Here is a 26,775-nt window from a genome sequence, read left to right as displayed (position 1 = left end):
CCTCAAACACCGGCCCCCCCTCCAAACACCCCCCCCTCAAACAACCGGCCCCACCCATCCTCAAACACCGCCCCCCTCTCAAACACCGCACCCCTCTCAAACACGCCCAAACACCGCACCCCCTCTCAAACACCGAACCCCCTCTCAAACACCGACCCCCTCTCAACACCGCACCCCCTCTCAAGACCCCTCTCAAACCGCACCCCCTCTCAAACACCGCCCCCTCTCAAACACCGCCCCCCTCTCAAACACCGCACCCCCTCTCAAACACCGCACCCCCTCTCAAACACCGCACCCCCTCTCAAACACCGCACCCCCTCTCAAACACCGCACCCCCTCTCAAACACCGCACCCCCTCTCAAACACCGCACCCCTCTCAAACACCGCACCCCCTCTCAAACACCGCACCCCCTCTCAAACACCGCACCCCCTCTCAAACACCGCACCCCCTCTCAAACACCGCACCCCCTCTCAAACACCGCACCCCCTCTCAAACACCGCACCCCTCTCAAACACCGCACCCCTCTCAAACACCGCACCCCCTCTCAAACACCGCACCCCCTCTCAAACACCGCACCCCCTCTCAAACACCGCACCCCCCTCTCAAACACCGCCCCCCTCTCAAACACCGCACCCCTCTCAAACACCGCACCCCCTCTCAAACACCGCACCCCCTCTCAAACACCGCACCCCCTCTCAAACACCGCACCCCCTCTCAAACACCGCACCCCCTCTCAAACACCGCACCCCCTCTCAAACACCGCACCCCCTCTCAAACACCGCACCCCCTCTCAACACCGCACCCCCTCTCAAACACCGCACCCAGGACCTCTCAAACACCGCACCCCCTCTCAAACACCGCACCCCCTCTCAAACACCGCACCCCCTCTCAAACACCGCACCCCCTCTCAAACACCGCACCCCCTCTCAAACACCGCACCCCCTCTCAAACACCGCACCCCCTCTCAAACACCGCACCCCCTCTCAAACACCGCACCCCTCTCAACACCGCACCCCCTCTCAAACACCGCCCCCCCTCTCAAACACCGCCCCCTCTCAAACACCGCACCCCCTCTCAAACACCGCACCCCCTCTCAAACACCGCACCCCCTCTCAAACACCGCACCCCTCTCAAACACCGCACCCCCTCTCAAACACCGCACCCCTCTCAAACACCGCACCCCCTCTCAAACACCGCACCCCCTCTCAAACACCGCCCCCCCTCTCAAACACCGCCCCCCTCTCAAACACCGCCCCCCCTCTCAAACACCGCCCCCCTCTCAAACACCGCCCCCCCTCTCAAACACCGCCCCCCCCTCTCAAACACCGCCCCCCCTCTCAAACACCGCCCCCCCTCTCAAACACCGCCCCCCCTCTCAAACACCGCCCCCCTCTCAAACACCGCCCCCCCTCTCAAACACCGCCCCCCCCTCTCAAACACCGCCCCCCCTCTCAAACACCGCCCCCCCTCTCAAACACCGCCCCCCCTCTCAAACACCGCCCCCCCTCTCAAACACCGCCCCCCCTCTCAAACACCGCCCCCCTCTCAAACACCGCCCCCCCTCTCAAACACCGCCCCCCCTCTCAAACACCGCCCCCCCTCTCAAACACCGCCCCCCCTCTCAAACACCGCCCCCCCTCTCAAACACCGCCCCCCCTCTCAACACCGCCCCCCTCTCAAACACCGCCCCCCCTCTCAAACACCGCCCCCCCTCTCAAACACCGCCCCCCCTCTCAAACACCGCCCCCCTCTCAAACACCGCCCCCCCTCTCAAACACCGCCCCCCCTCTCAAACACCGCCCCCCCTCTCAAACACCGCCCCCCCTCTCAAACACCGCCCCCCCTCTCAAACACCGCCCCCCCTCTCAAACACCGCCCCCCTCTCAAACACCGCCCCCCTCTCAAACACCGCCCCCCTCTCAAACACCGCCCCCCCTCTCAAACACCGCCCCCCTCTCAAACACCGCCCCCCCTCTCAAACACCGCCCCCCTCTCAAACACCGCCCCCCTCTCAAACACCGCCCCCCCTCTCAAACACCGCCCCCCCTCTCAAACACCGCCCCCCCTCTCAAACACCGCCCCCCCTCTCAAACACCGCCCCCCCTCTCAAACACCGCCCCCCCTCTCAAACACCGCCCCCCCTCTCAAACACCGCCCCCCCCCAATCTGCGAGCTATCTGCTGCTCTCTACAGCTCCTTCAACATCACCGATTATAATCGCTCCACGGTTGGATGCTGTGCCTTCAGCTGCCTAGGCCCCAAGCTCTGGAATTCCCTCCCTAAACCTATCTACCTCTCTTTCTTTAAGACACTCCTTAAAATCTACCTCTCTCACCTTTTAATATCTCCTTATGCGCTTGGTGTCAAATTTTGTTTTATAACGCTCCTGTGGGACAATTTACTGCATTAGGTGCTATATAAATACAAATTGGTGATGTTGATAAGTGTTAATTAAATGCAGGACCAGACTGTGACTCCGATCTGTAATCGGAATAGCAAAGCCAGAGTCGAGGCCCTATACGTAGACCTGGCCAAGTGAAACTGCAATGTTGCAGTGTACTGTTATGTTCATGGTTGCCAACCATCCACTTTTTTCAGATCCTCACGTCAACAACAATACAGGGGGCTGAAAAAGCCATTGTCCGTGAAAAGTGAACGTTGACAACTGTGCCGTAAGGCGTATCTGCATATTCTCTGTCTGGCCTGTTTTAACTACCAGCTTTAAATTATCCATCTAAAGCCATGTTTTTGGTGATGAGTAATGGTTAGGAGAGTGAGGGAGAGTTTTGGCTGAGATGAGCAAAAAGCAACATTTCACAGAAAAACATACTGAATTTTGGAATGTGATTCCAAAACACTAAAAGATCCTGAAATTGAATGTAATATGTAGTTTAACTTATTCAGTTCCCTTAACGCAGTGGACTTAGACACACAAGAAAGAACAAGTGATAACTGACTGGCCCATTAATTCTCTCCCATTTCAACATGGTGCAACCTACACACACCATCACTTCATTATTTTAAACTGTTCAATTATGTCCCTTGAAAGCCTATGCTTTCAAGGGACATAATTGCCATTAAAGCACATTTAAAAAGCCCCAATTTCCTAAGTTTATCTGAATAACTAAGCCTATGTAATGACTAAGTGGCCTTCCTTTGGATGTTTTCCAGTACTGGTCTTTGGCCTTTGATGTTTCATGAACTACAACCCTTGAATCCTTTTCTTGCTCAGCAGTTGTGACCGGGTAAACCCTGCATGGCATATATTTGTGCAGAATTAGCTCTAGCCCAATTGCAACATGCTGGAATATTCAAGGAAGACACCTGCCACACATGGGGCCCATTCCCTGATGCATTTTGATCCAACAGCAAACTATTTGTTAAATTTGAGGTCCTGACACTCACATGTATCTTCATGTCATTAGACACCTTGTGGACTGTTTACCCGATACCTTCATCCAGATCATTAATAAAGATCATAGACCTTTCATTCAGTACTTTTTCAGTTGTATGTTGTTTTTGAGTTGTCCGCTTGTTTTTTTGATTGTGTAAGCTTTTTTAATATAAATGAATCCCCCATTGCCCCAGATCATTATGAGCATCATTTCAATGGCCAGCCCATTAGTGGACCAATTTCCAAGGGAAGCTGTACCTTTGTACGCTTAAAGTCCAAACCCGAGTTCATATCAGAAGCATGTTGTAGCTTAAAACACAATTCTTCCAAGGTCAAATAGCCAATTATCTAATAGTGACAGGGTAATTCTGGGATTTGAAGAGGGGGACATAATTAATGAAAAAATTGGGGTAGAGATGTGTTTCCCTCATTTCCTTTTCTCCCCCACCCCTGTGAGTATGGTGGAGGGGGTGAATAAGCCACAGTGCAACTGAGGGGGGAGATGGATGTCAGTAGGTCACTGTGTGCTAACAGGACAATGGGTTGGTAGTCAGTTGTAGAGTAAGGGTGAGACTGACTGATTAACTGTGGGCGAGTGAGTGAGGGAGAGGAAAACTGAGTACTAAATGTTGATGGTTTCTGGTCTCAAGGGGATGCCACATATGAACAACATGACTTGGGCTGATAGAGGAAGGTTTTTACTTATGATTAGATGTTCTATCTCCTCAAATCAATAAGGTTCTTGAACATGGAGGCCAACGGTCATAGATTTATTAAGCATACAGTACATGCAATAGTACTTAAACATAAACTTAAAAGACCGCACTTAGAACCATGGTTTGATTGGGGAATCAAATGTTTTACAGTTCTCCGTATCCTAGGCCTTTACAAATCCAAGTACTCATTACAAACTGCCACTTTTTATACATTCATCCTGCCTATGTGACAATTCACAAGTTTTTGCATTACATAATTATACAAAAGGTAATGTGCAACTCCATTCAAGGGGAAAGTAATTAAACTTTTTCCATATCAATTACTTCAGTTAATAAGCTGGTTTCCTTACATAACAAGCTTTTTTCAGTTGGGTTAATGAGATTTGTATAACTTCCTTACTTTGTTACCTTATCAATAGTTTCATTCGTTACATATAATTGCAATTCCACTAAGTGAAACCTATAATTATTAGTCTTTGATTCTGTATAATTCAGTACCAGTCAATTTCCTGATTTTATAGAAACCCCAATTAAAAGGGCTGATTTATGCCTCTCGGTTTCCCTTCTACAGGGTTTACTGTTTTTCCTGGAATTATCATCAATGATTATAGAATCTTGAAATTTAAGAATCATTATGCCATTGCTGCAGGCCCAGTCTTTGTTCAACAACTTGGTCACTACTTTAAATTTACTTACACTTTGTTGCTTAACAAGTAAAGGCTAAAGGTTAATATTGTAGTATAAAGATAAATCAATAGTAGTATAACATTAATAGACTTCAGAATAGTCTGATTAACTCTTACACTGATTACCAATACCTTGCAAGTGGTATATGATGGGAACATAGAAACACAAGTAGGCCATTCAGCACTTCGCGCCTGTTCTGTCATGCATTGAGGTTATGGCTATTCTGTATCTTAACTCCATCCACCTGCCTTGGCTCCATATCCTTGTCTAGCAAAAATCTATTGCTCTCAGATTTAAAATTATTAATTGAGCTAACATCTACTGCTTTTTGTGGGAGAGAGTTCCACACTTCTATCATCATCATAAGTAGTCCCTTGAAATCGAGGAAGACGTGCTTTCACTCTAAAAGTGAGTTCTTAGGTGACTGAACAGTCCAATACGGGAATTACAGTCTCTGTCACAGATGGGACAGACAGTCGTTGAAGCAAAGGGTGGGTGGGGAGTCCGGTTTGCCGCACGCTCCTTCCGCTGCCTGCGCTTGGTTTCTGCATGCTCTCGGCGACGAGACTCGAGGTGCTCAGCGCCCTCCCGGATGCTCTTCCTCCACTTGGGGTGCTCTTTGGCCAGGAACTCCCAGGTGTTGGTGAGGGTGTTGCATTTTATCAAGGAGGCTTTAAGGGTGTCCTTGAAACGTTTCCTCTTCCCACCTTTGGCTCGCTTGCCGTGTAGGAGTTCTGAGTAGAGCGCTTGCTTTGGGAGCCTTGTGTCAGGCATGTAAACATTGTAGCCCACCCAACAGAGCTGGTCGAGTGTGGTCAGTGCTTCGATGCTGGAGATGTTGGCCTGATCGAGAGCACTAACGTTGGTGCGTCTGTCCTCCCAAGGAATTTGCAGGATCTTGCGGACACATCGTTGGTGGTATTTTTCCAGCGATTTGAGGTGTCCACGTCTCTTGAGCCATACAGGAGGATGGGTATCACTACAGCCCTGTAGACTATAAGTTTGGTGCCAGATTTGAGGGACTGATCTTCGAACATTCTCTTTCTCAGGTGGCTGAAGGCTGCACTGGCACACTTCTACCACCCTTTACATGAAGAATTATGTCCTAACTTCTCTCCTGGATGGGCTGGCTCTGAATTATTTCCCCTTGTCCTAGACTCCCCCCAACAGAAAAGTTTCTCTTATCGACCCTACCAATTCCTTTCAAAATCCTAAATCGCCCCTGAACCTTCGATAGTTTATTGAATGCAAGCTTAGTTTATGTAATCCTTATATACTAACCGTTGGAGCACTGGTAACATTCAATTGAATCTGCATATCACTTCCAAGGCTAGTATATCCTTTCTAAGGTGTGATGCCCAGAACTGTACACCATATTCCAGATGTGGTCTGTAACATAATTTCTTCCCCTTTTATATTCTAGCCATCAAGTTATAAAAGCTAACATTCCATTAGAGTTTTTGATTATTTTTTGTGCTTGACTACTACATTTTGGTGATCTTTGCACATAGATCCCTAAATCTTTTTGGCCCTCCACTGTTCCTAGCTTTTCACCATTTAATAATACTTGGTCCAAAATGGATGATGTTACGCTTGCCTGCATTGAAATCTATCTGCCACTCTTTTGCCCACTCACTTAGTCTATTATCCCTGCACTCTGCGTTCTACCGCCTAACCAATCTCCTAACTAAGTCAACCATTTGCCTTCAATTCCATGAGCTTTAATTTTAGCTAGCAGTCTCTTATGTGGAACCTTATCAAATGCCTTCTGGAAGTCCATATAATCTACATCCGTAGACGTTCTCTTGTCTACTACTTTAGTTACTTTCAGGTTCTGGAAATTTGTCAATCTTTAGAACTATTAATTTTTCTAATACTGTTTTCTTGCTTGTTAACTTTAGTGAGTTCCAGTCCTTGATTCAGTATTAATTTCCCTGAAATATCCTCTTCCCCTATGAAGACTGACACAAAGTAAATATACAATAAGTGTGCCATTTCCTTATTTTCATTTGCAATATTACCCCCATCTGTTTTTAAAGATCCCACATTACTCTTGACTACCCTTTTCTTCTAATATAATTGTAAAAACCTTTTGTGTTATTTTTGATATTTCTCAAGTTTCCTTTTGTATTCATTTCTGCAGCTCTTGCTATTTTTTCATTTGCTATTCTTTATATCTTCCAGTCCCCGGGATCTACACTATTTTTTGCACTTTTACATGCTCTTTCCTTTCGTTTTATGATATCTCTCACCTTTTTTGTCGATCGTGGCTGCTTTATTTGGTAAGTATAGCTCTTTCCCCTAGGGATATGTATTGGTCCTGTTTTAAGCTAAACTCTTTTTCAAACACCTCCCACTGTTCATCTGTAGTTTTACTTAGTTATGGCGTGGATATGTGGTCGCAAGCTCATTTCAGGGTCAAATATGTCACCGAGGTTGCACATAGCCTGGTTTAGCCTCAGACAGATGTTTGTGAGGGATGGAGTCAGTGGCTAGGGAGCAGAGTTTGTGGCGGAGACCGAAGCCAATGGCTTCAGTCTTCCCAATATTTAATTGGAGGAAATATCTGCTCATCCAGTACTGAATGTCGGACAAGCAGTCTGACAATTTAGAGACAGTGGAGGGGTTGAGAGAAGTGGTGAGGTAGAGCTTGGTGTTGTCAACGTACATGCGGAAACTGATGCTGTGTTTTCGAATGATATCACCGAGGAGTGTCATGAAGATGAGAAATAGGAGGGGGCCTCCATAAACTTGAGATTATCCAAAACTCGGCTGCCCTTGTCCTAACTTGCACCAAGTCCCGTTCACCCATCACCCCTGTGCTCGCTGACCTACATTGGCTCCCGGTTAAGCAATGCCTTGATTTTAAAATTATCATACTTGTTTTCAAATCCCTCCATGGTCTGGCCCCATCCTATCTCTGTCATCTCCTCCAGCCTCACAACCGTCTGAGATATCTGCGCTCCTCTAATTCTGACCTCTTGAGCATTCCTGATTTTAATTGCTCAACTATTGGTGGCTGTGCCTTCAGCTGCCTTGGCCCTAGGCTCTGGAATTCCCACCCTAAACCTCTACACCTCTCTACCACTCTCTCCTCCTTTAAGGCACTCTTTAAATGCTACCCCATTGACCCTCCTTGTGTGGCTCGGTGTCAAATTTTGTTTTAGGTCACTCCTGTGAAGTGCCTTGGGACGTTTTACTATGTTAAATGCAAATTGTTGTTTACCCGATAACAGTTTTGACCAGTTTGCTGTCGTCATTCTCGGTCTCATCCTGTTAAACTTAGCCAGACCAAAATCTAGAATTATAATAACTGTTTCTCTTTTTCAAACCTAACATTGAATTCGATCATAATATGATCACTATTTGATAAATGTTCCCTTACTGTTAGATTAATAACTCAGTCTCATTCATTACTTATTACTAAATCTGGTATGGCCTGCTTTCTTTTTGGCTCTGGAACATATTGCTCCAGAAAACTACCTTGAATGCACTACCAAATTCACTACCTTTCTGACTTAAGCTACAGTGCTCTTCCCAAACAATGAAATTAACTTCTCCCATTGAAGCAACTTTTCTTTTGATACAAGCCTCTCTAATCTCTGAATGAATACATTCGGCCACTTCATTGCTGCTGTCAGGAGGCCTGCAGGTAACGAATTGCAGTTTTGTCCTCTCCTATTCCTCAATTTTAACTATACTGTCTCAGCTGATTGCTTTCTCTTACCTATATCCTATCTTACTGATGTTGTAATGGTATCTTTAATCAATATGGCGAGCTCTCTTCCAGTTTTCCTATTCGTTCCAAGGACCTTAAAGCCTGGAATATTTAACTCTCAATCATGACCAGCTTGCAGGCATGTCTCAGTAATGGCCACCATGTCATACACGCTAAGCTGTATTTGAGCGGCTAATTCACTCAATTTTTTTCTTGTACTCTGCGCTAGTATATACGAGATCCTAACCTGTCCTTCTGCTTTGATGCTGTCTTTCTCTCACCGTTTAACTTAACACATTTCTTATTTGTTACTCTTGCTGTATTGACTTTAGTAGTTTAGTATTTCCTTCACCTAGAGTAGCTATATCACTATTTGCAATCTGAACTCTGCTCTTTTCCTTTTTTTTAAAATCCTTTTTATTAGTGTGTTATGTATGCATACCTCACCAATGTGTAAGACATGCCACCAGGTGGCACACCTGTGGGAGACCTAAGGGTCACCTGTGCACCCTGGGCAAGCAGGTATAAAAGGCAATCCACCATGCTGCTTCGTCACTTTGGAGTTACATTAAAGAGACCAAGGTCACAATAGTTTGAGCTTACAACACAGTCTTGTGGAGTTATTCTGAACATAATATCGTGTTTCTGAGCGAGTTTCACCTCCACCCCTCATTTATTAGTTTAAAGTCCTTCTTGTCATTCTCTTTATCCTTTCTGCTAGAACCCAGACCGGTTCAGGTGCAGCTCGTCCCAACAATACAGCTCAGCCCTGTCCCAGTACTAGTGCCAGAGTCCTATAAAGAGGAACCCCTCCTTCTCGCACTACTGATTTAGTCGTGTGCTCACCTTCCTGATCTGTTTGACTCTTTGACAATTAGCACAATTATATCCTGAGATTACCACCCTTGAGGTCGTGCTTTTTAATTTAGCTCATAACTCCTGATATTTCTTCAGCAGAACCGCCTCCTTTTTCTTACTTATGTCATTGGTTCCAACATGGACCACAACAATTGGATCTCCACCCCCCCCAACCTTTTCCAAAATCCTTTCCAGCCTCGTTGAGATATCCCTTACCCCAGGCACCAGGTAGGCAGCACACCCTTCAAGACTCTTGGATCGTGGCTACAGAGGATCCTACCTATCCCACTATTTATTGAATCCTCTATAACTATAACACATCTATTCTTTTGCCCCCACCCCCACTTCCCGCTTTGGATAGCCCTCTGCTCCATGATGCCTAGGTCAGCATTGTGGCTGTCATCCCCACAGTCTTTCTCCTTATCCTCACGGGTATCAAGTTCATTGTATCTTTTGGATAGGACCAGTGTCTGTGGGACCTCATCCTCTATCTCCCTTCGGTTTTCCCTACCCTGCTGACTGACTATTGCACTCTCCCCTTCCTGCACTGGTGCTGTCCTCTGAGGTGTAACTACTTTAGAGAAAACTATCCAGATATTCCTCCCCCTTATGTGTCGGAGTTTCTTTAACTCTGACTCCAACTCAAGGACTCTGAGCTGGAGTGTCTCAAGGCAGTGACATTTCCTGCAGATGCGGCAATCCGGGACAGTCTCACTGTCCACAACCTCCCACATATCAGTCCCGACACACAGCCTGCACTGCCATTTCTAGTTTTTATTTATTTATTTATTTAGTAATTTAGTTCTAGATATAACAGAATTATTTGATCTAGATTATGTTTAGTAGATGGATTTAGCTTGATTTCAGGCTATCTTGACTTTTGTTTATTACCTTTATTTTAATATCCCCTTATCACCTCTATTATTTATATATACCAAATGTGTATTTAATGCAATTCAGAATCCTTTAATATTTGTAACATCTATTTAGTTCATTTTAACTTTAGCCCCTTTGATCTAATTAATTATTCTGATTATTTATTATCTATTTATCTAATTACTGTTGCCCTTGATTGAAATCACTTAGTACCTCTTTCCCCCTCTGCACCAAATTCGTGCTCTCACTGTTTAGTAAGCCACGCCATTTAGCAGATTCACCCAACTCTCACTCAGCTCTGTGCACAGCTCTCGGCTGTGATGCTTCCCTTTTTGACATATGTGGGACTGAAGTTGGAGGATTGCGGTGCCTGTTTAATTAAAAACCAAAATGTTTGGAAGTTTTTTGAAAAAGCCTAGTTCCCACTGGATTAGTTAATAATCACCTCTTTACCAAGAAAATGCCAAACATACTTTAAGGCAAAGGAGCAAGTTTTTCTAACTGATGAACATGAATTTAAAAAGTAATACGTTGTAAAATACAGTAACATGTACACGCACAGTATACATTCTGTGATGACCACCTGTTATGGGAAGCAGGGACTTTATTCTCAGCCTATTAATCATGTACTAGAGCTTGAAGTAAACAAAGAAAATGTCCATCTGGTTAATGTTTCCGGTTACTACTTTGTCAGAACAAAAAGAGTGAATTGGTGAGGGAAAATATCAACTGTAACTATAATGTTAAACCTAATGTTAATGTTAAACATGTTTATAAGCAAAAATTTGTGAAGTCTTACTACAACAGCAAGGTATTGTGGATGCTGGAAATCTGAAATAAAAACAAGATGCTGGAAATACACAGCAGGTCAGGCAGCATCTGTGGAGAGAAAAGCAGAGTTAACGTTTCAGGCCGAATGACCTTTCATCAGAACTGGAAAGCGTTAGAGATTAACAGGTTTTAAGCAAGTGCAGGAGCAGGGAAACGGGGGAGGGGTGGAAATAACAAAAGGGAAGGCCTGTGATCGGATGGAAGGCAGGAGAGACTAAATGACAAAAGGCATGGGAATGGGACAAGTAAAGAAACAAAAGATGGGTTTAGCGGAGCTGTAAATGGGAATAATCACCAACAGCTGCCATCCAAAAAAAACTGGGGCAGAGGTTATGATCTGAAATTGTTGAACCCAATGTTGAGACATGAAGGCTGTAAAGTGCTTAATCGAAAAATGAGGTGCTGTTACTCGAACTTACATTGAGGGAGGTGGTGGAGGAGGATGGTGGTATATGGGGACTGGTTGGGCCTCCCTTCAAGGAAGAAGTGGAGAACCGTCGGGCCATCCTGGTGGGGTGAGATGTAGTAGAAGGATTGGATGTCCATGGTGAAAAGACATCACTTGTCCCATTACCATCTCCTTTTGCTTTGCACCATCATCCCTTTTGAGTGCAAAGATCATGTCTGCTGTGCTCTGACCAGGTCGAAAGCCAAATTGTGTTTCTGGAAGATTTTCTTCTGAGACACTAGCTATGAGTCGGTTCAGCACTATACGGGCGATGATCTTCCCAGCAATGGACAGAAGCGATATTCCTCTATAATTGTCTCAGTCTGCTTTGTTGCCCTTGTTCTTGTAGAGGGAAACTATCATAGCGTCACGAAAGTCCTGTGGCATGTCTTCCTCTTCCCAGATGCTGGTTATTATGTCATGAAAGGCCTCGAGAGTTGCTGGGCCTACTGCCTTGTAGATTTTGGCAGAGATTCCATCCTTTCCTGGAGCCTTTCCTGTACTCATCTGGTTGATGGCTTTCTTTACTTCGTCCATGCTGGGAGGAAGATCAAGATCTTCTTTGATAGGTTGCTGGGGTATGGAGTCAAGTGCTTCTTCATTCACTGTTGAAGGTCTCTTAAGAAGATTGCTGAAATGTTCTCTCCACCTCATTTATGCAAGTCCTGTGTTTGATCCAAGTGCTGCCATCTGCTGAAAGGAGTGGAGTGGTGCTGGGTTTTGATGGTCCGTCGACTTTGCACTCAGACAAGTGCAGGAGAAGTGTATTGAGCAGAATATGGACCTGTACGCTGTATTTATTGACCTCACTAAGGCCTTTGATACTGTCAACAGCGCAGTGCTGTGGTCAATCTTGACGAAACTTGGGTGTCCAAGGAAGTTTGTCCACATCATCGAGCTGTTTCATGACAACATGACAGGTGAAGTGCTCTCAGACGGCACAACCACGGCCCCATTTGCCACCTCAAATGGAGTAAAACAAGGTTGTGTACTCGCTCCAGTTCTGTTCAACCTATTCTTTACCTGCGTCTTGAACTATACCATAAAAGACATGGAGTTTGGGGTCTACCTGAAATATCGATTAGATGGTTCGCTGTTCGACCTCCGCCGCCTTGCTGCAAAGACCAAAGTACGGAAACAACTAATCCTAGAGGCACTCTTTGCTGACGACTGCGCCCTCATGGCACACAAGGAGAGTGACCTATAATTCATACTCAGCAAATTTGCTGAGGCAACAGAACTGTTTGGCCTAACCATCAGCCTTAGTAAAACTGAGATTCTCCATCAGCCTGCCCCTGGCACCACAGCACCTGCTCCCACAGTCTCCATCGGCAGTATACAACTAAAGTCAGTGGACAGCTTCAAGTACCTTGGCAGCACCATATCAAGTGATGGGTCCTTGGACAAGGAGATTGATGCAAGGATCTGCAAAGCCAGCCAGGCACTTGGTCGCTTGCGCACTAAGGTGTTGAGTCACCACCACATCCGACTGTCAACTAAACTGTTGGTGTATAGAGCAGTCGTTCTCTCATCTCTCCTTTATGGATGTGAGACCTGGACACCCTACAGGCGACACACCAAAAAGTTGGAAGCTTTCCACATGCGCAGTCTCAGATCTATACTCCACATACGCTGGCAAGACCGGGTGTCAAACCTTGAGGTTCTGGAGAGAGCACAATCAACTAGCATTGAGGTGATGATAATGCGAGCCCAGTTCCGGTGGGCTGGACATGTCATCCGCATGGATGAGTCAAGGATCCCTCATCAGCTTCTTCACGGCGAGCTCTGTGAAGGCCGAAGACACCAGGGGCACCCCCGCAAGCGCTATAAAGATTGCATTAAGGCTAACCTCCAGTACTGTGGCATCCGACCAAAGGACCTCGAGAATACAGCAGCTAATAAAATCCAGTGGCGAACCCTCACGAGGACTGCTTGCCAGACCTTCGAAGAAAGCCATTGTCAACGCCTGCGGGACACTAGAGATAGACGACATCAAGTGGCAGTACTGTCAGCATCAGGCACATTGAACTTCCCTTGTCTGACGTGCAAGATACTATGTGCATCCAGAATTGCCTATACAGCCACTTGATGACACATGCCATTGATGATTAGCACATCAACGTCTTTGTTGGATGCGACAGACTACTAGGAATCATCCCTTTTGTCATTTAATCACTCCTGCCTTCCACCCATCACATATCGTCCCTTTTATTCTTTCCTCCCCTCCCCCTGTCCCTGTCTCTGTATTTGATTAAACCTGTTACATCTCTAACGTTTTCCAGTTCTGACGAAAGGTCATCGACCTGAAACGTTAACTCTGTTGTTCTCTCTCCACAGATGCTGCCTGACCTGCTGAGTATTTCTAGCATTTTCTGTTTTTATTTGTAAAGTCTTATTATGTTGTCAGACTAGCATCTTTTGTAATCCAAACTTAAAAACCACGATGCGTGATTGATGCTATGAAATGGTAGGATTTTTATTTTCTTAAGTCTTTAAACAGTGCTGTTGAACGCATCAAATGATTACTATTAGCTGCAATTTAATGCCTTGTTTTATCTTGTTGCAGCCCAGAGGCAACCGAGAACGTGGGTCCATTATTGTGAAGTCCATTTCTGGTAAGCAATGCTTGTAATATGCAAGTCATAATGAACAAACTGGAATAAATTTTCAACTCCATCTTTTGAGAAAATAAGTTTTTAATGGTGGAATAAATATAGATTTGGCTTATTGCTTACTTAAAACTATTATGTTAACAAGGTAGTTGTTTTGGCTGTGTAAGAAATGTAAATGCATTGAACTGATTTTTCTCCCTGAAGAGTTTTTCTAATCTGTGTGTTTGTGGATTGAAGTTGGTTTGTGATACAGTACTGTATGTGATCTTGGAGACGGTATACTAAGCCTGCATTCCTCAAATGTGAAGTTAATTTTATTTATAGAACTGATTTTTGTATACCACTTCTAGGCATATGTTTCATGGCATGATCAGGAAGTTGGTTCACAAGATATTTCTGCAATATTTTCTTGTCTTGCAGTCAAGCACTTAAATTTTATGCTACATGGTTTCTTAATCTGAAACATAATTTGTGTCACTATCTCAGGCCTATATTTTAAATTGAAAGAAGGGATATTTATATCCTGAAATGCTAACCAACATTAATTAAAAAAAAAAATGATATCATTTGGGATGCATAATCTTGGGTGCTTTCTCAGGTGAAGAATTATTTCGAATGTTAGAACAGTTTAATAAAAAGTGAAATTTGCAGGTTTTTTTTAATAAAAGTCCAGTTCGTGCATTATATCTAATTACAAAAATAATGCTGCATTCTAATACTTTGCATATTAAATATTAACTTTGTGCATCTAAAAATACTGAATGGTGTGAATAAATACAGTTATCATTATTGAATCTCTAAACAATTTTCTTTGTATTCAGGTCCCTTTAAATTTGTGGTTCAGTATGTCGGATGTAGGTAATTGCGACTGATATTTTCCTTGCATTTTCTTTTTTTGGTGGGGAGATGGAAGCTATTTCACTAGTTTATTACTGATCTCCATTGCAGATCAAAGGTATTTTAAAGTAATTTACTGAATCAAATGACAAAAATTTCTTGTCAATTTAACTTGTCAGAATAAGTTGCAATTTTTTATTATTAGTGAGACTTGTTTATTACTACACTTTTTAAAAACATTTAAGCAATATTATTGTTACCTATATTGCATAACTCCATTTTTAGTGCATCTGCATTAATGTAAAGTTTAATCAGTACCAAAATGTTTTCTTAGTGAGTGTAAGACTTTTTTTTTTATATAGTCACTCTGTTTTTGAATTCTTTCCCCTGCAGCTCTTCCAGCTCTTTGCTCTCTCTTCATTTTGTCCAGCTGGTTAGTAAACAGATCAACTGGCAACTTGTTGTAGCCAGGTAATTATATTAGTTGACATGTACATCACTTTTTTATTTTGTAATTTCCTTCTATAAATGGAGCTAAAATACCGTATTGGTTTTCAGTTATAGTAATCCGAGAAGTCTTCAGTGCTAATGACTTGACTATTGCATATTTTGGCATCTTTCAGAATGAGACCAGGGGCCCAAAATTCGCCCCCATTTAGCTCCAAATATTTGGAGGCATCAGTGTTTTTTGGAGCTAACTTAATTTTGCAAGTTTCAGCAAGGGTATAATGCGTCCTCAACAGGTAACGGGCCGATTTTTTTTAGTTTAGGTTTTTATGACGTCACGCAGGGTCAAACCCACCCATAACGCCATTTTTGCCTGTTTTTGTGAGTTTTGCCGTTGAGGACTTTTTCCAAAAATGGCACTGGGGACCTCCTTGCAAAAGTTTACATTACCAAACTGGAGTCAGATAGAAATCAGAGTTACAGATGCCATCTTGTTTATCTCCCTCTGCCGTACACAGGAGCTCAGTAATGGGCTTCCAAAGAAGCCCGGGGGGGGAAGTGGAAACCAAGTCAGGGAGAGGGCCAGCAGCAGCGGGCACCATTCGGCTGGGGAGAGGGGCAGCAGCGGGGGTTCTTTCGTCTGGGAATAGGGCCAGAAAATACTGGAAATCTCAGCGGGTCGGCAGGGGAAAAATCAGCATGGGTGTTAGCTGCAGAGGAAAGCTGTACAATTACATGTCACCCTGGAAACCTAAATACTTGGGCAGAACGGGCCTCAGTTTTTTGGCGCTATCAATTAGCTCCACCCATAGAAGCTATGGTCTTTCTGTGCGGCACCAAATTCAAAGAGAAAAATGGCGAAACTTTTGATTTTTTTTTGGCGCTATTTCGCCTTAAAAAAATCAGCCTTTAACCTTAAATAGTGCCAGAAAAAAGCAATGTGGAATTTTGGGCCTCTTTTTCTGTTCAATAAGATCTGCAAAAGATTCACTACTAGTCTGTGTTAAATATTAATATCACATTGTTGAAAGGATATTTAGACTGAAATGGACAAGACTTAACATTCTGTTGTGAGTTTAGATCGGATCTACCATGCAAATACAGCAACTTCACACCATTCAATGCATTTCATTGGTAAGCTAGACAGCGAGATACCATATTAGCATGGTGAAGCAGCGCATCTCTGACAGCAACTTCTTGATTTTAACCATGCCTCCGCCCTTGTCTAAAGTTTCTGTGTCATTTGCATATAAATAACACCGAGTGCCTTACCCTTATTTTGACAGCAAATTATGGCCCAATATATCCATTAATCTTAAATTGGTGTGGATTTTTAAAGTGGAAACCATAAAAAAATTAACAAACTATAATGAGGCAAGTTTAAGCTGTTATGAAAAAGCAGTCCATAGCCAAATTAAAAAAAAAAACATTTTAGTGCTTGTTACATTGCTTTGGAGTTAGCAATGCCATTGAGTTGTCACATTCACCATGTCTCATTCGGACAGGGGGCTAGTAAGTGATGGCCTGAAAACTTCTCTCTGTGATGCATGATGCATAGCGTTTTGTTTGTATGGTTGAGATTAATGCTTCTACAGTTTTAGGGTTTGAAATTGCCCACCACCTGAAACGAGGCATACCTAATGCTTTTTGCCATTCATTATGCGGTGGCCATTAGAGTGAAATTCAGCGGGAATGAGCTGTTTGCAGCGGTGTGGGGACAGAGCGGCTGATTGGGCTGCGAAATTCAACTGGTGCCGATTTGCTGCTAACGAGCCAGCTGCTCCCTGGTTGCCTTAAAGGACAGGGTTTGCAGCTAGGCCCTGAGCAGGGAATCAGTTTGATGCAAAGGCATGGCGAATCCAGGAGGAGCAAGGAGGGCCATCAGATTTTCTGATGCGGAACTCGAGACCTTCATCGAGGCCGTGGAGGGAAGGAAGCCCTTCTGTATTCAGACACAGGCAGACTGACTCGCGCTGTGTTCGTTAATGCCTGGAGAGAGATTGCTGTGGAGGCCTCGGGGATCTCCATTCATGACCACACTGTGACCCAATGCGGCAAAAGGCTCAACGACATAATTCGACTGATGAAAGTGAGTACATGTTCCCCTAACTCCTCACCTTCCATCTGCGAGCCTCTCCTTCACCACCTCTTATTTCCAAACTTCACTATATAGTCACTGAAGCAACATTTGATTGTTGAGGCCCGTATATATGTGTGCGTTCTCGCAATGGCCCCTTTTATGTCAGAGTTACACCTGCATGTAATGGACCCACACTTGCACTCACTGCCGAGGCCTCATGACACTGCTATTCAGCAAGCCTTATTTGATTTGCAGGCAAAGGTTTCTCACAATTGTATAGAGCAATAGAGGACTTGTGGTGGCGAGCCAGATATCCAACAACTCACTCATCTGGAAGAAAGGGTTCAGAGGCTAGTGGGCCAGCATGTTGCCTTCTCTGTGGCCGCCGGTCGTGTGGATCCCGCTGGAGGCAGCATTGGTAAGTGAAGGCCTTCCTTTCGTGCCATCTGTCCCTGAAAGTGGCAGCGCCTACCGCACGTTTGCTTATGATTGTGTGCAAGTTGCAGGCTGCATGGTGCAATGCCCTATTTCACCCTCGCAGAAGCCCTGTGCCATTTATGATTGCAGATGAGACCCTGAGTGTGAGCCAAAGCCAGGATGACAGCCTTGAAACCACTGGCAGCCAAAGCCAGGGAGAGATTCCTGATGTGAGTGGGAGGCAAAACCAAGACGACAGCATTGAGGACACTGGCAGCCAAAGCCAGGGAGAAACTGTTGATGAGAATGGGAGGCAAAGCCAGGATGACACCCGAGAGGCCATTGGGAACCAAAGCCACGACAACACCCTAGAGGCCATTCCACCTATTGGTGCCATGTCCGATGAGGAAGAGGGTGACACTGTTGACAGCACTGTGTCACTGCTTCTTAAACTTGCACGCACCAGTTCAGATACTGGGAGTACATGGTAGGGAATATTAGATTTAGCAGAGGGGTCTGCATTGGGTGATGCACCGGGGACTACAGGGCTGCAGCATGGTGAAAGGAAAAGTCAACCTCGGGGGACGAGTTCACAAGCGAGTTCTACTGAAGAGGACTCCGACGAGCCCATCGATGTTGGGGCTTATGAAAGAAGGGTGGAGGCCATGCATTCCCAGATGTTGGAGGCAATGGCAAGGGTTCCCGAGAGCCTGTAGCAAGTGGTCAGGAGCGTGGAGGAGTCTGCCTCGTGCATTGTAGACAAATCTGCGCATACTATGGAGCCCATAATTACAAGTGTGTAGACGATGGTGGACTCCCAGAGTGAACGTGCGGATCCAGCTGTGATGCCGCATCTCGTTGGTGATATGGCAGCTGCCATTACAGCACAGGTGCAAGTGAATGAGCGTCTGAGTGCTGCATTCGATAGAATGGCCATGGAACCTCCGAATGCTCTTATGCAGTCTGGGCAAAAGGCTACGGAGCATCTTTCTGCTGTCATCTCTGGTGGCATCGAGACTGTGCCTGCTCTCATGCATTCTCAGCTGGATGCCACGTGAGATCTGACTGTTGCCATCACGGCTGGGCCCACCATAGTCCACGAGAAACCTTCCGTTGTCGTGCCACCCCACCGACTTATGCTCCAGCAGATTGGTGGCGATGGTGAGGTGCTGTCCCGGGGCAGTGCTGCAGGCTCCTCAGACCATGATGATGATGTGCTCTCTCAGGATCACAGCAGTCCTGAACCCAGACGTATCACACACAGCCATTACTGACAAGCATGGAATCGCTCCAACCAAGGCCAACTGAACGCACCAAGGCAGGTGTTGGCCAGTGTGCAGCCGGCCCTTCTAGGGCCAGAGCTGGTCGAGGGCGTCCTAGAAGGATATCTGTAGTTTCAACACCTGAAACACAGCAGCCTTCCCAGACCTATGATGCAGCCAGAGGGCAGACACTGCAGTGTAGTTCGAGAATAGGCTTGCATAAGAGGGATTATAAAGAGATACACAAGGATGATAAATGATTGTGTGTGTTTTTTGCACCTTTTGTGGATAATAAATCTCTATTTTGTGTTCCAATATCTGTGCAGGTCTCTCATTTCACTGTAGCCAATGATGTGGGAAAGGCCTCACTGGGTTAGCCATGGGGATGCAAAGATGAAGGGTGACGTGGGCAGGAGTTCATAACAGAAGAAATAGGAGCAGGAGTAGGCCTTTGGCCCCTCGAGCCTGCTCCACCATTCAATAAGATCATGGCTGATCTGATCATGGACTCAGCTCCACTTCCCTGCCCGCTCCCCATAACCCTTCACTCCCTTACCGTTCAACAATCTGTCTATCTCTGCCTTAAATATATTCAATGACGCAGCCTCCACAGCTCTCTGGGGCAGAGAATTCCATAGATTTACAACCCTCAGAGAAGAAATTTCTCCTCGTCTCAGTTTTAAATGGGTGGCCCCTTATTCTAAGACTATGTCACCGAGTTTTAGTTTCCCCTGTGAGTGGAAATATCCTCTCTGCACCCAACTTGTCGAGCCCCCTCATTGTAGAAACATAGAAAATAGGTGCAGGAGTAAGCCATTCGGCCTTTCTAGCCTGCACCGCCATTCAATGAGTTCATGGCTGAACATGCAACTTCAGTACCCCATTCCTGCTTTCTCACCATACTCCTTGATTCCCCTAGTAGTAAGGACTTCATCTAACTCCTTTTTGAATACATTTAGTGAATTGGCCTCAACAACTTTCTGTGGTAGAGAATTCCACAGGTTCACCACTCTCTGGGTGAAGAAATTCCTCCTCATCTCGGTCCTAAATGGCTCCCCCTTATCCTGAGACTGTGTCCCCTGGTTCTGGACTTCCCCAACATTGGGAACATTCTTCCTGTGTCTAACCCCGTCAGAATTTTAAACGTTTCTATGAGGTCCCCTCTCATTCTTCTGAACTCCAGTGAATACAAGCCCAGTTGATCCAGTCTTTCTTGATAGGTCAGTCCCGCCATCCCGGGAATCAGTCTGGTGAACCTTCGCTGCACTCCCTCAATAGCAAGAATGTCCTTCCTCAGGTTAGGAGACCAAAACTGTACACAATACTCCAGGTGTGGCCTCACCAAGGCCCTGTACAATTGTAGCAACACCTCTCTGCCCCTGTACTCAAATCCCCTCGCTATGAAGGCCAACATGCCATTTGCTTTCTTAACCGCCTGCTGTACCTGCATGCCAACCTTCAATGACTGATGTACCATGACACCCAGGTCTCTTTGCACCTCCCCTTTTCCTAATCTGTCACCATTCAGATAATAGTCTGTCTCTCTGTTTTTACCACCAAAGTGGATAACCTCACATTTATCCACATTATACTTCATCTGCCATGCATTTTCCCACTCACCTAACCTATCCAAGTCGCTCTGCAGCCTCATAGCATCCTCCTCGCAGCTCACACTGCCACCCAACTTAGTGTCATCCGCAAATTTGGAGATACTACATTTAATCCCCTCGTCTAAATCATTAATATACAGTGTAAACAGCTGGGCCCCAGCACAGAACCTTGCGGTACCCCACTAGTCACTGCCTGCCATTCTGAAAAGTCCCCATTTACTCCTACTCTTTGCTTCCTGTCTGACAACCAGTTCTCAATCCATGTCAGCACACTACCCCCAATCCCATGTGCTTTAACTTTGCACATTAATCTCTTGTGTGGGACCTTGTCGAAAGCCTTCTGAAAGTCCAAATATACCACATCAACTGGTTCTCCCTTGTCCACTCTACTGGAAACATCCTCAAAAAATTCCAGAAGATTTGTCAAGCATGATTTCCCTTTCACAAATCCATGCTGACTTGGACCTATCATATTACCTCTTTCCAAATGCACTGCTATGACATCCTTAATAATTGATTCCATCATTTTACCCACTACCGATGTCAGGCTGACCGGTCTATAATTCCCTGTTTTCTCTCTCCCTCCTTTTTTAAAAAGTGGGGTTACATTGGCTACCCTCCACTCGATAGGAACTGATCCAGAGTCAATGGAATGTTGGAAAATGACTGTCAATGCATCCACTATTTCCAAGGCCACCTCCTTAAGTACTCTGGGATGCAGTCCATCAGGCCCTGGGGATTTATCGGCCTTCAATCCCATCAATTTCCCCAACACAATTTCCCGACTAATAAGGATTTCCCTCAGTTCCTCCTCCTTACTAGACCCTCCGACCCTTTTATATCCGGAAGGTTGTTTGTGTCCTCCTCAGTGAATACCGAACCAAAGTACGTGTTCAATTGGTCCGCCATTTCTTTGTTCCCCGTTATGACTTCCCCTGATTCTGACTGCAGGGGACCTACGTTTGTCTGTACTCACCTTTTTCTCTTTACATATCTATAGAAACTTTTGCAATCCGTCTTAATGTTCCCTGCAAGCTTCTTCTCGTACACCATTTTTCCTGCCCTAATCAAACCCTTTGTCCTCCTCTGCTGAGTTCTAAATTTCTCCCAGTCCCCGGGTTCGCTGCTATTTCTGGCCAATTTGTATGCCACTTCCTTGGCTTTAATGCTATCCCTGATTTCCCTAGATAGCCACGGTTGAGCCACCTTCCCTTTTTTATTTTTAAGCCAGACAGGAATGTACAATTGTTGTAGTTCATCCATGCGGTCTCTAAATGTCTGCCATTGCCCATCCACAGTCAACCCCTTCAGTATCATTTGCCAATCTATCCTAGCCAATTCACGCCTCATACCTTCAAAGTTACCCTTCTTTCAGTTCTGGACCATGGTCTCTGAATTAACTGTTTCATTCTCCATCCTAATGCAGAATTCCACCATATTATGGTCACTCTTCCCCAAGGGGCCTCGCACAACGAGATTGCTAATTAATCCTCTCTCATTACACAACACCCAGTCTAAGATGGCCTCCCCCCGAGTTGGTTCCTCGACATATTGGTCTAAAAAACCATCCCTTATGCACTCCAGGAAATCCTCCTCCACCGTATTGCTTCTAGTTTGGTTAACTCAATCTATGTGCATATTAAAGTCACCCATTATAACTGCTGCACCTTTATTGCACGCACCCCTAATTTCATGTTTGATGCCCTCCCCAACATCACTACTACTGTTTGGAGGTCTGTACACAACTCCCATTAACGTTTTTTGCCCTTTGGTATTCTGCAGCTCTACCCATATAGATTCCACATCATCCAAGCTAATATCCTTCCGAACTATTGCCTTAATTTGCTCCTTAACCAGCAATGCTACCCCACCTCCTTTTCCTTTTATTCTATCTTTCCTGAATGTTGAATACCCCTGGATGTTGAGTTCCCAGCCCTGATCATCCTGGAGCCACGTCTCCGTAATCCCAATCACATCATATTTGTTAACATCTATTTGCACAGTTAATTCATCCACCTTATTGCGGATACTCCTTGCATTAAGACACAAAGCCTTCAGGCTTGTTTTTTTAACACCCTTTGTCCTTTTAGAATTTTGCTGTACAGTGGCCCTTTTTATTCTTTGCCTTGGGTTTCTCTGCCCTCCACTTTTCCTCATCTCCTTTCTGTCTTTTGCTTTTGCCTCCTTTTTGTTTCCCTCTGTCTCCCTGCATTGGTTCCCATCCCACTGCCATATTAGTTTAAATCCTCCCCAACAGCACTAGCAAACACTCCCCCTAGGACATTGGTTCCGGTCCTGCCCAGGTGCAGACCGTCCGGTTTGTACTGGTCCCACCTCCCCCAGAACCGGTTCCAATGCCCCAGGAATTTGAATCCCTCCCTGCTGCACCACTGCTCAAGCCACGTATTCATCTGCGCTATCCTGCGATTCCTACTCTGACTATCACGTGGCACTGGTAGCAATCCCGAGATTACTACTTTTGAGGTCCTACTTTTTAATTTAGCTCCTAGCTCCTTAAATTCGTTTCGTAGGACCTCATCCCTTTTTTTACCTATGTCGTTGGTACCAATGTGCACCACGACAACTGGCTGTTCTCCCTCCCTTTTTAGAATGTCCTGCACCCGCTCCGAGACATCCTTGACCCTTGCACCAGGGAGGCAACATACCATCCTGGAGTCTCTGTTGCGGCCGCAGAAACGCCTATCTATTCCCCTCACCATTGAATCCCCAATCACTATTGCTCTCCCACTCTTTTTCCTGCCCTCCTGTGCAGCAGAGCCAGCCATGGTGCCATGAACTTGGCTGCTGCTGCCCTCCCCTGATGAATCATCCCCCTCAACAGTACCCAAAACAGTGTATCTGTTTTGCAGGGGGATGACCACATGGGACTCCTGCACTACCTTCCTTGCACTGCTCTTCCTGTTGGTCTTCCATTCCCTATCTGGCTGTGGACCCTTTCCCTGCGGTACGACCAACTCGCTACACGTGATACTCAGGTCATTCTCAGCATCGTGGATGCTCCAGAGTGAATCCACCCTCAGCTCCAACTCCGCAATAAGATTACCTCTCATTCTTCTGAACTCGAGTATAGGCCCAACCTACCTTCATAAGTCAACACCCTCATCTCCGGAATCAACCTAGTGAACCTTCTCTGAATAACCTCCAATGCAAGTATATCCTTCCTTAAATATGGAGACCAAAACTGTACACAGTACTCTAGGTGTGGCCTCACCAATACCCTGTACAGTTGTAGCAGGACTTCTCTGCTTTTATACTCTATCCCCCTTGCAATAAAGTTCAACATTCCATTTGCCTTCCTAATTATTTGCTGTATCTGCATACTATTTGTGTTTCATGCACAAGGACCCCCAGGTCTCTGTACTGCAGCACTTTGCAATTTTTCTCCATTTAAATTATAATTTGCTTTTCTATTATTTCTGCCAAAGTGGATAACCTCACATTTTCCCACATTATACTCCATCTGCCAAATTTTTGCCCACTCACTTAGCCTGTCTAAATCTCTGCAGATTTTTTGTGTCCTCCTCACAATTTGCTTTCCCACCCATCTTTGTATCATCAGCAATCTTGGCTACATTACACTTGGTCCCTTCATCCAAGTTATTAATATAGATTGTAAATAGTTGAGGACCCAGCACCGATCCCAACGCCACCTCGCTCGTCACTGTTTGCCAACCGGAAAATTACCCATTTATCCCGACTCTCTGTTTTCTGCTAGTTAGCCAATCCTCTTTCCATGCTAATATATTACCCCCAATGCAGTGAGCTTTTATCTTGCGCCGTAACCTCTTATGTGGCACCTTATTGAATGCCTTCTGGAAACCCAAATACACCACATCCACTGGTTCCCCCTTATCCACCCTGCTTGTTACATCCTCAAAGAACTCCAGCAAATTTGTCAAACATGATTTCCCTTTCATAAAACCATGTTGACTCTGCTTGATTGAATCATGCTTTTCCAAATGTCTATCAGAAATGAGCAGCAATGAGACGGTTCTGCACTTCCCTTGCAGGGTTTGGATGGCGACACTGTGTGGCCGGCGATCTGCATCCTGGTCCTCCGGCGCCTGCTCCTCCTGTGCGTCGTGGTCCTGCGCCGCCTCCTCAGGTGGTAGTGCTGGCTCGACCTCCAATAGTTGTGCCCCCATGATTGCCAGGTTGTGAAGCAGACGACCACGAATAGGGAGACCCACTCAGACGAGTATTGCAACACTCCACCATCCAGGCAACGGAACCTCTGCTGAAGGATCCCGATGCACTGCTCAATTAAGCACCTGGTGGCTGAATGAGAATCATTGTAAGCTTGCTGCGCAGCAGTCCTGGGGTTGCGAAGAGGAGTCAGCTGCAATCTTGGTTTGGGCCAGCAAACATGCCGGGCACATCGGTCTGACTCCGGATGAAAGCATTGTGGCTGCTGCCAGGATACCGGGCAGGAGATTTCACAGCTCCCTCACGATATCCATCCGCAATCGAAGTCTACGGAGACATTAGTCATCCGTCAGGTCCATGTACGAAAATTGCTGCCTGTAGACCCTTGCATGATAGGGCCTTCTCCCCCCACATCAATGCTCGTGCCTTCCTGTGGCAGCTGCCTCATTGCTTTCTCCCTCATGCTCTTGCTGCTCCTCACCCTCTAGCCTGCTGCTGGCAAGTATCTGCCTCTTGTGCATCCTGCCTTCTCTCGATTTCGCCCACTATCTGGTGGGGGGGAGTCAGCGTACCTGACCCTCCTCCTGATGGCAGGTCCTTCCTGGGCCACCTCTCTGGATTGAGGTCTGTCACCATCTGCATGGCCTTCTGCATGTTCGGCAGCCATGTCTGCTGCGTCCTTAGCCCGCTGCCTCTGGAGCCGTTGTAGATGGCGCGCCTTCTCCTGCGTGCCTCCCTGCCGCGCACAATGTGCAGGAGGCGTTCCGTTGCCAGCACTGAACCCACTTACTTGGCCTTCGCAAACAGAACCTCCACAATGAGGGTTCTGTATTGTCGAGATTGAAGACCCTAGTCCACTAGCACTCAATCCCGGTCTGAACAAGGAAACTGGCAAACTTGTGGAAAATGCGAAAAATTCTCGGCAAAAAGAATGGTGCTACACGCAAGACGCCTTTAAAGACTGCTGGCGGTCTTGACCCAAAAAACTGGCGTTGGCACCGACCGGCAGCCACAAGACTTTCTGAACTAAATGTACCTTCCGGGGTGGAGCCACAGTAAGTGCGCGCTCTGATGATGTTGTTAAGGACACATCTGCAGGAGCGGGCGGAAGTGGGGGCAGCGGGGTGGATCATAAGACTGCAGCAAAAACTCCTGAGGGTAATGCCGCGTCGGTGGCCATTCCGCGCCATCAGTGGCTGCCGCTTTCAGACAGCCAGAGGCCTTATCGGGATGGGTAATTTTGGCCACTTAAACTCTTGCTTGGACTATTTTGCATTTTCATGTTGTATTTTGTATGATTAAAACTCTCATTAACAGGCAAGTTTGAATCTATTGAATGTGCAGGGTACTGGTAAAAAAATTTACATCTGGATGTTATGTTTATAGTTCAGTGTTTTTATGCATGGAAACTAAACTATCTCCTGTTTTCTGACAGTAATGGGAAGTTGCTGGCAGTGGTTCAGGACCAGTGTATTGAGATCAGGTACGGTATGGTATCCATAAAATATTCTGTTTCATGTAACCTTTTGCGTTTTTTTTAAATGGATGATTGGTAATCGCAGATGAAGTCGTGTTTTTTTCCACCAATATGGAATCCACAGCACAGAAACAGGCCATTTGGCCCAGCTGGTCTTTGCCGGTGTTAATGCTCCACATGAGCGTCCTCCCACTGTACTTCATCTAACTGTATCTGCATATCCTCCACTTGTTTGGATTCTTGCTTCAACAGGCAGTTGTACTTCCCTGATGTTTTCTGTTGGGTTACTAGATAGACCACTGTAGGTCCTCAAAAAAATATATATTTTTGGAAAAAA

At 45.7% G+C, this 26,775-nt stretch overlaps 1 protein-coding gene across 1 annotated transcript in view; it reads left to right on the top strand.

Annotated features, from left to right (window-relative positions):
- The window catches only part of nbas (NBAS subunit of NRZ tethering complex), a 357,427-nt gene that overhangs the window by 5,291 nt on the left and 325,361 nt on the right, over positions 1 to 26,775 (top strand). The window contains exons 2-5 of the mRNA XM_070885013.1: positions 14,096 to 14,144; positions 14,963 to 14,999; positions 15,372 to 15,449; positions 26,397 to 26,444. Coding sequence (XP_070741114.1) covers positions 14,096 to 14,144; positions 14,963 to 14,999; positions 15,372 to 15,449; positions 26,397 to 26,444 — 212 coding nt within the window. The remainder of the gene's footprint in view (positions 1 to 14,095; positions 14,145 to 14,962; positions 15,000 to 15,371; positions 15,450 to 26,396; positions 26,445 to 26,775) is intronic.

This window comes from Pristiophorus japonicus, chromosome 7, assembly GCF_044704955.1.
Source record: "Pristiophorus japonicus isolate sPriJap1 chromosome 7, sPriJap1.hap1, whole genome shotgun sequence".
NCBI classification, from domain to species: domain Eukaryota; kingdom Metazoa; phylum Chordata; class Chondrichthyes; family Pristiophoridae; genus Pristiophorus; species Pristiophorus japonicus.
The sequence above is the reverse complement of the archived record's forward strand: the minus strand, read 5'-3'. Positions and strand labels throughout refer to the sequence as shown.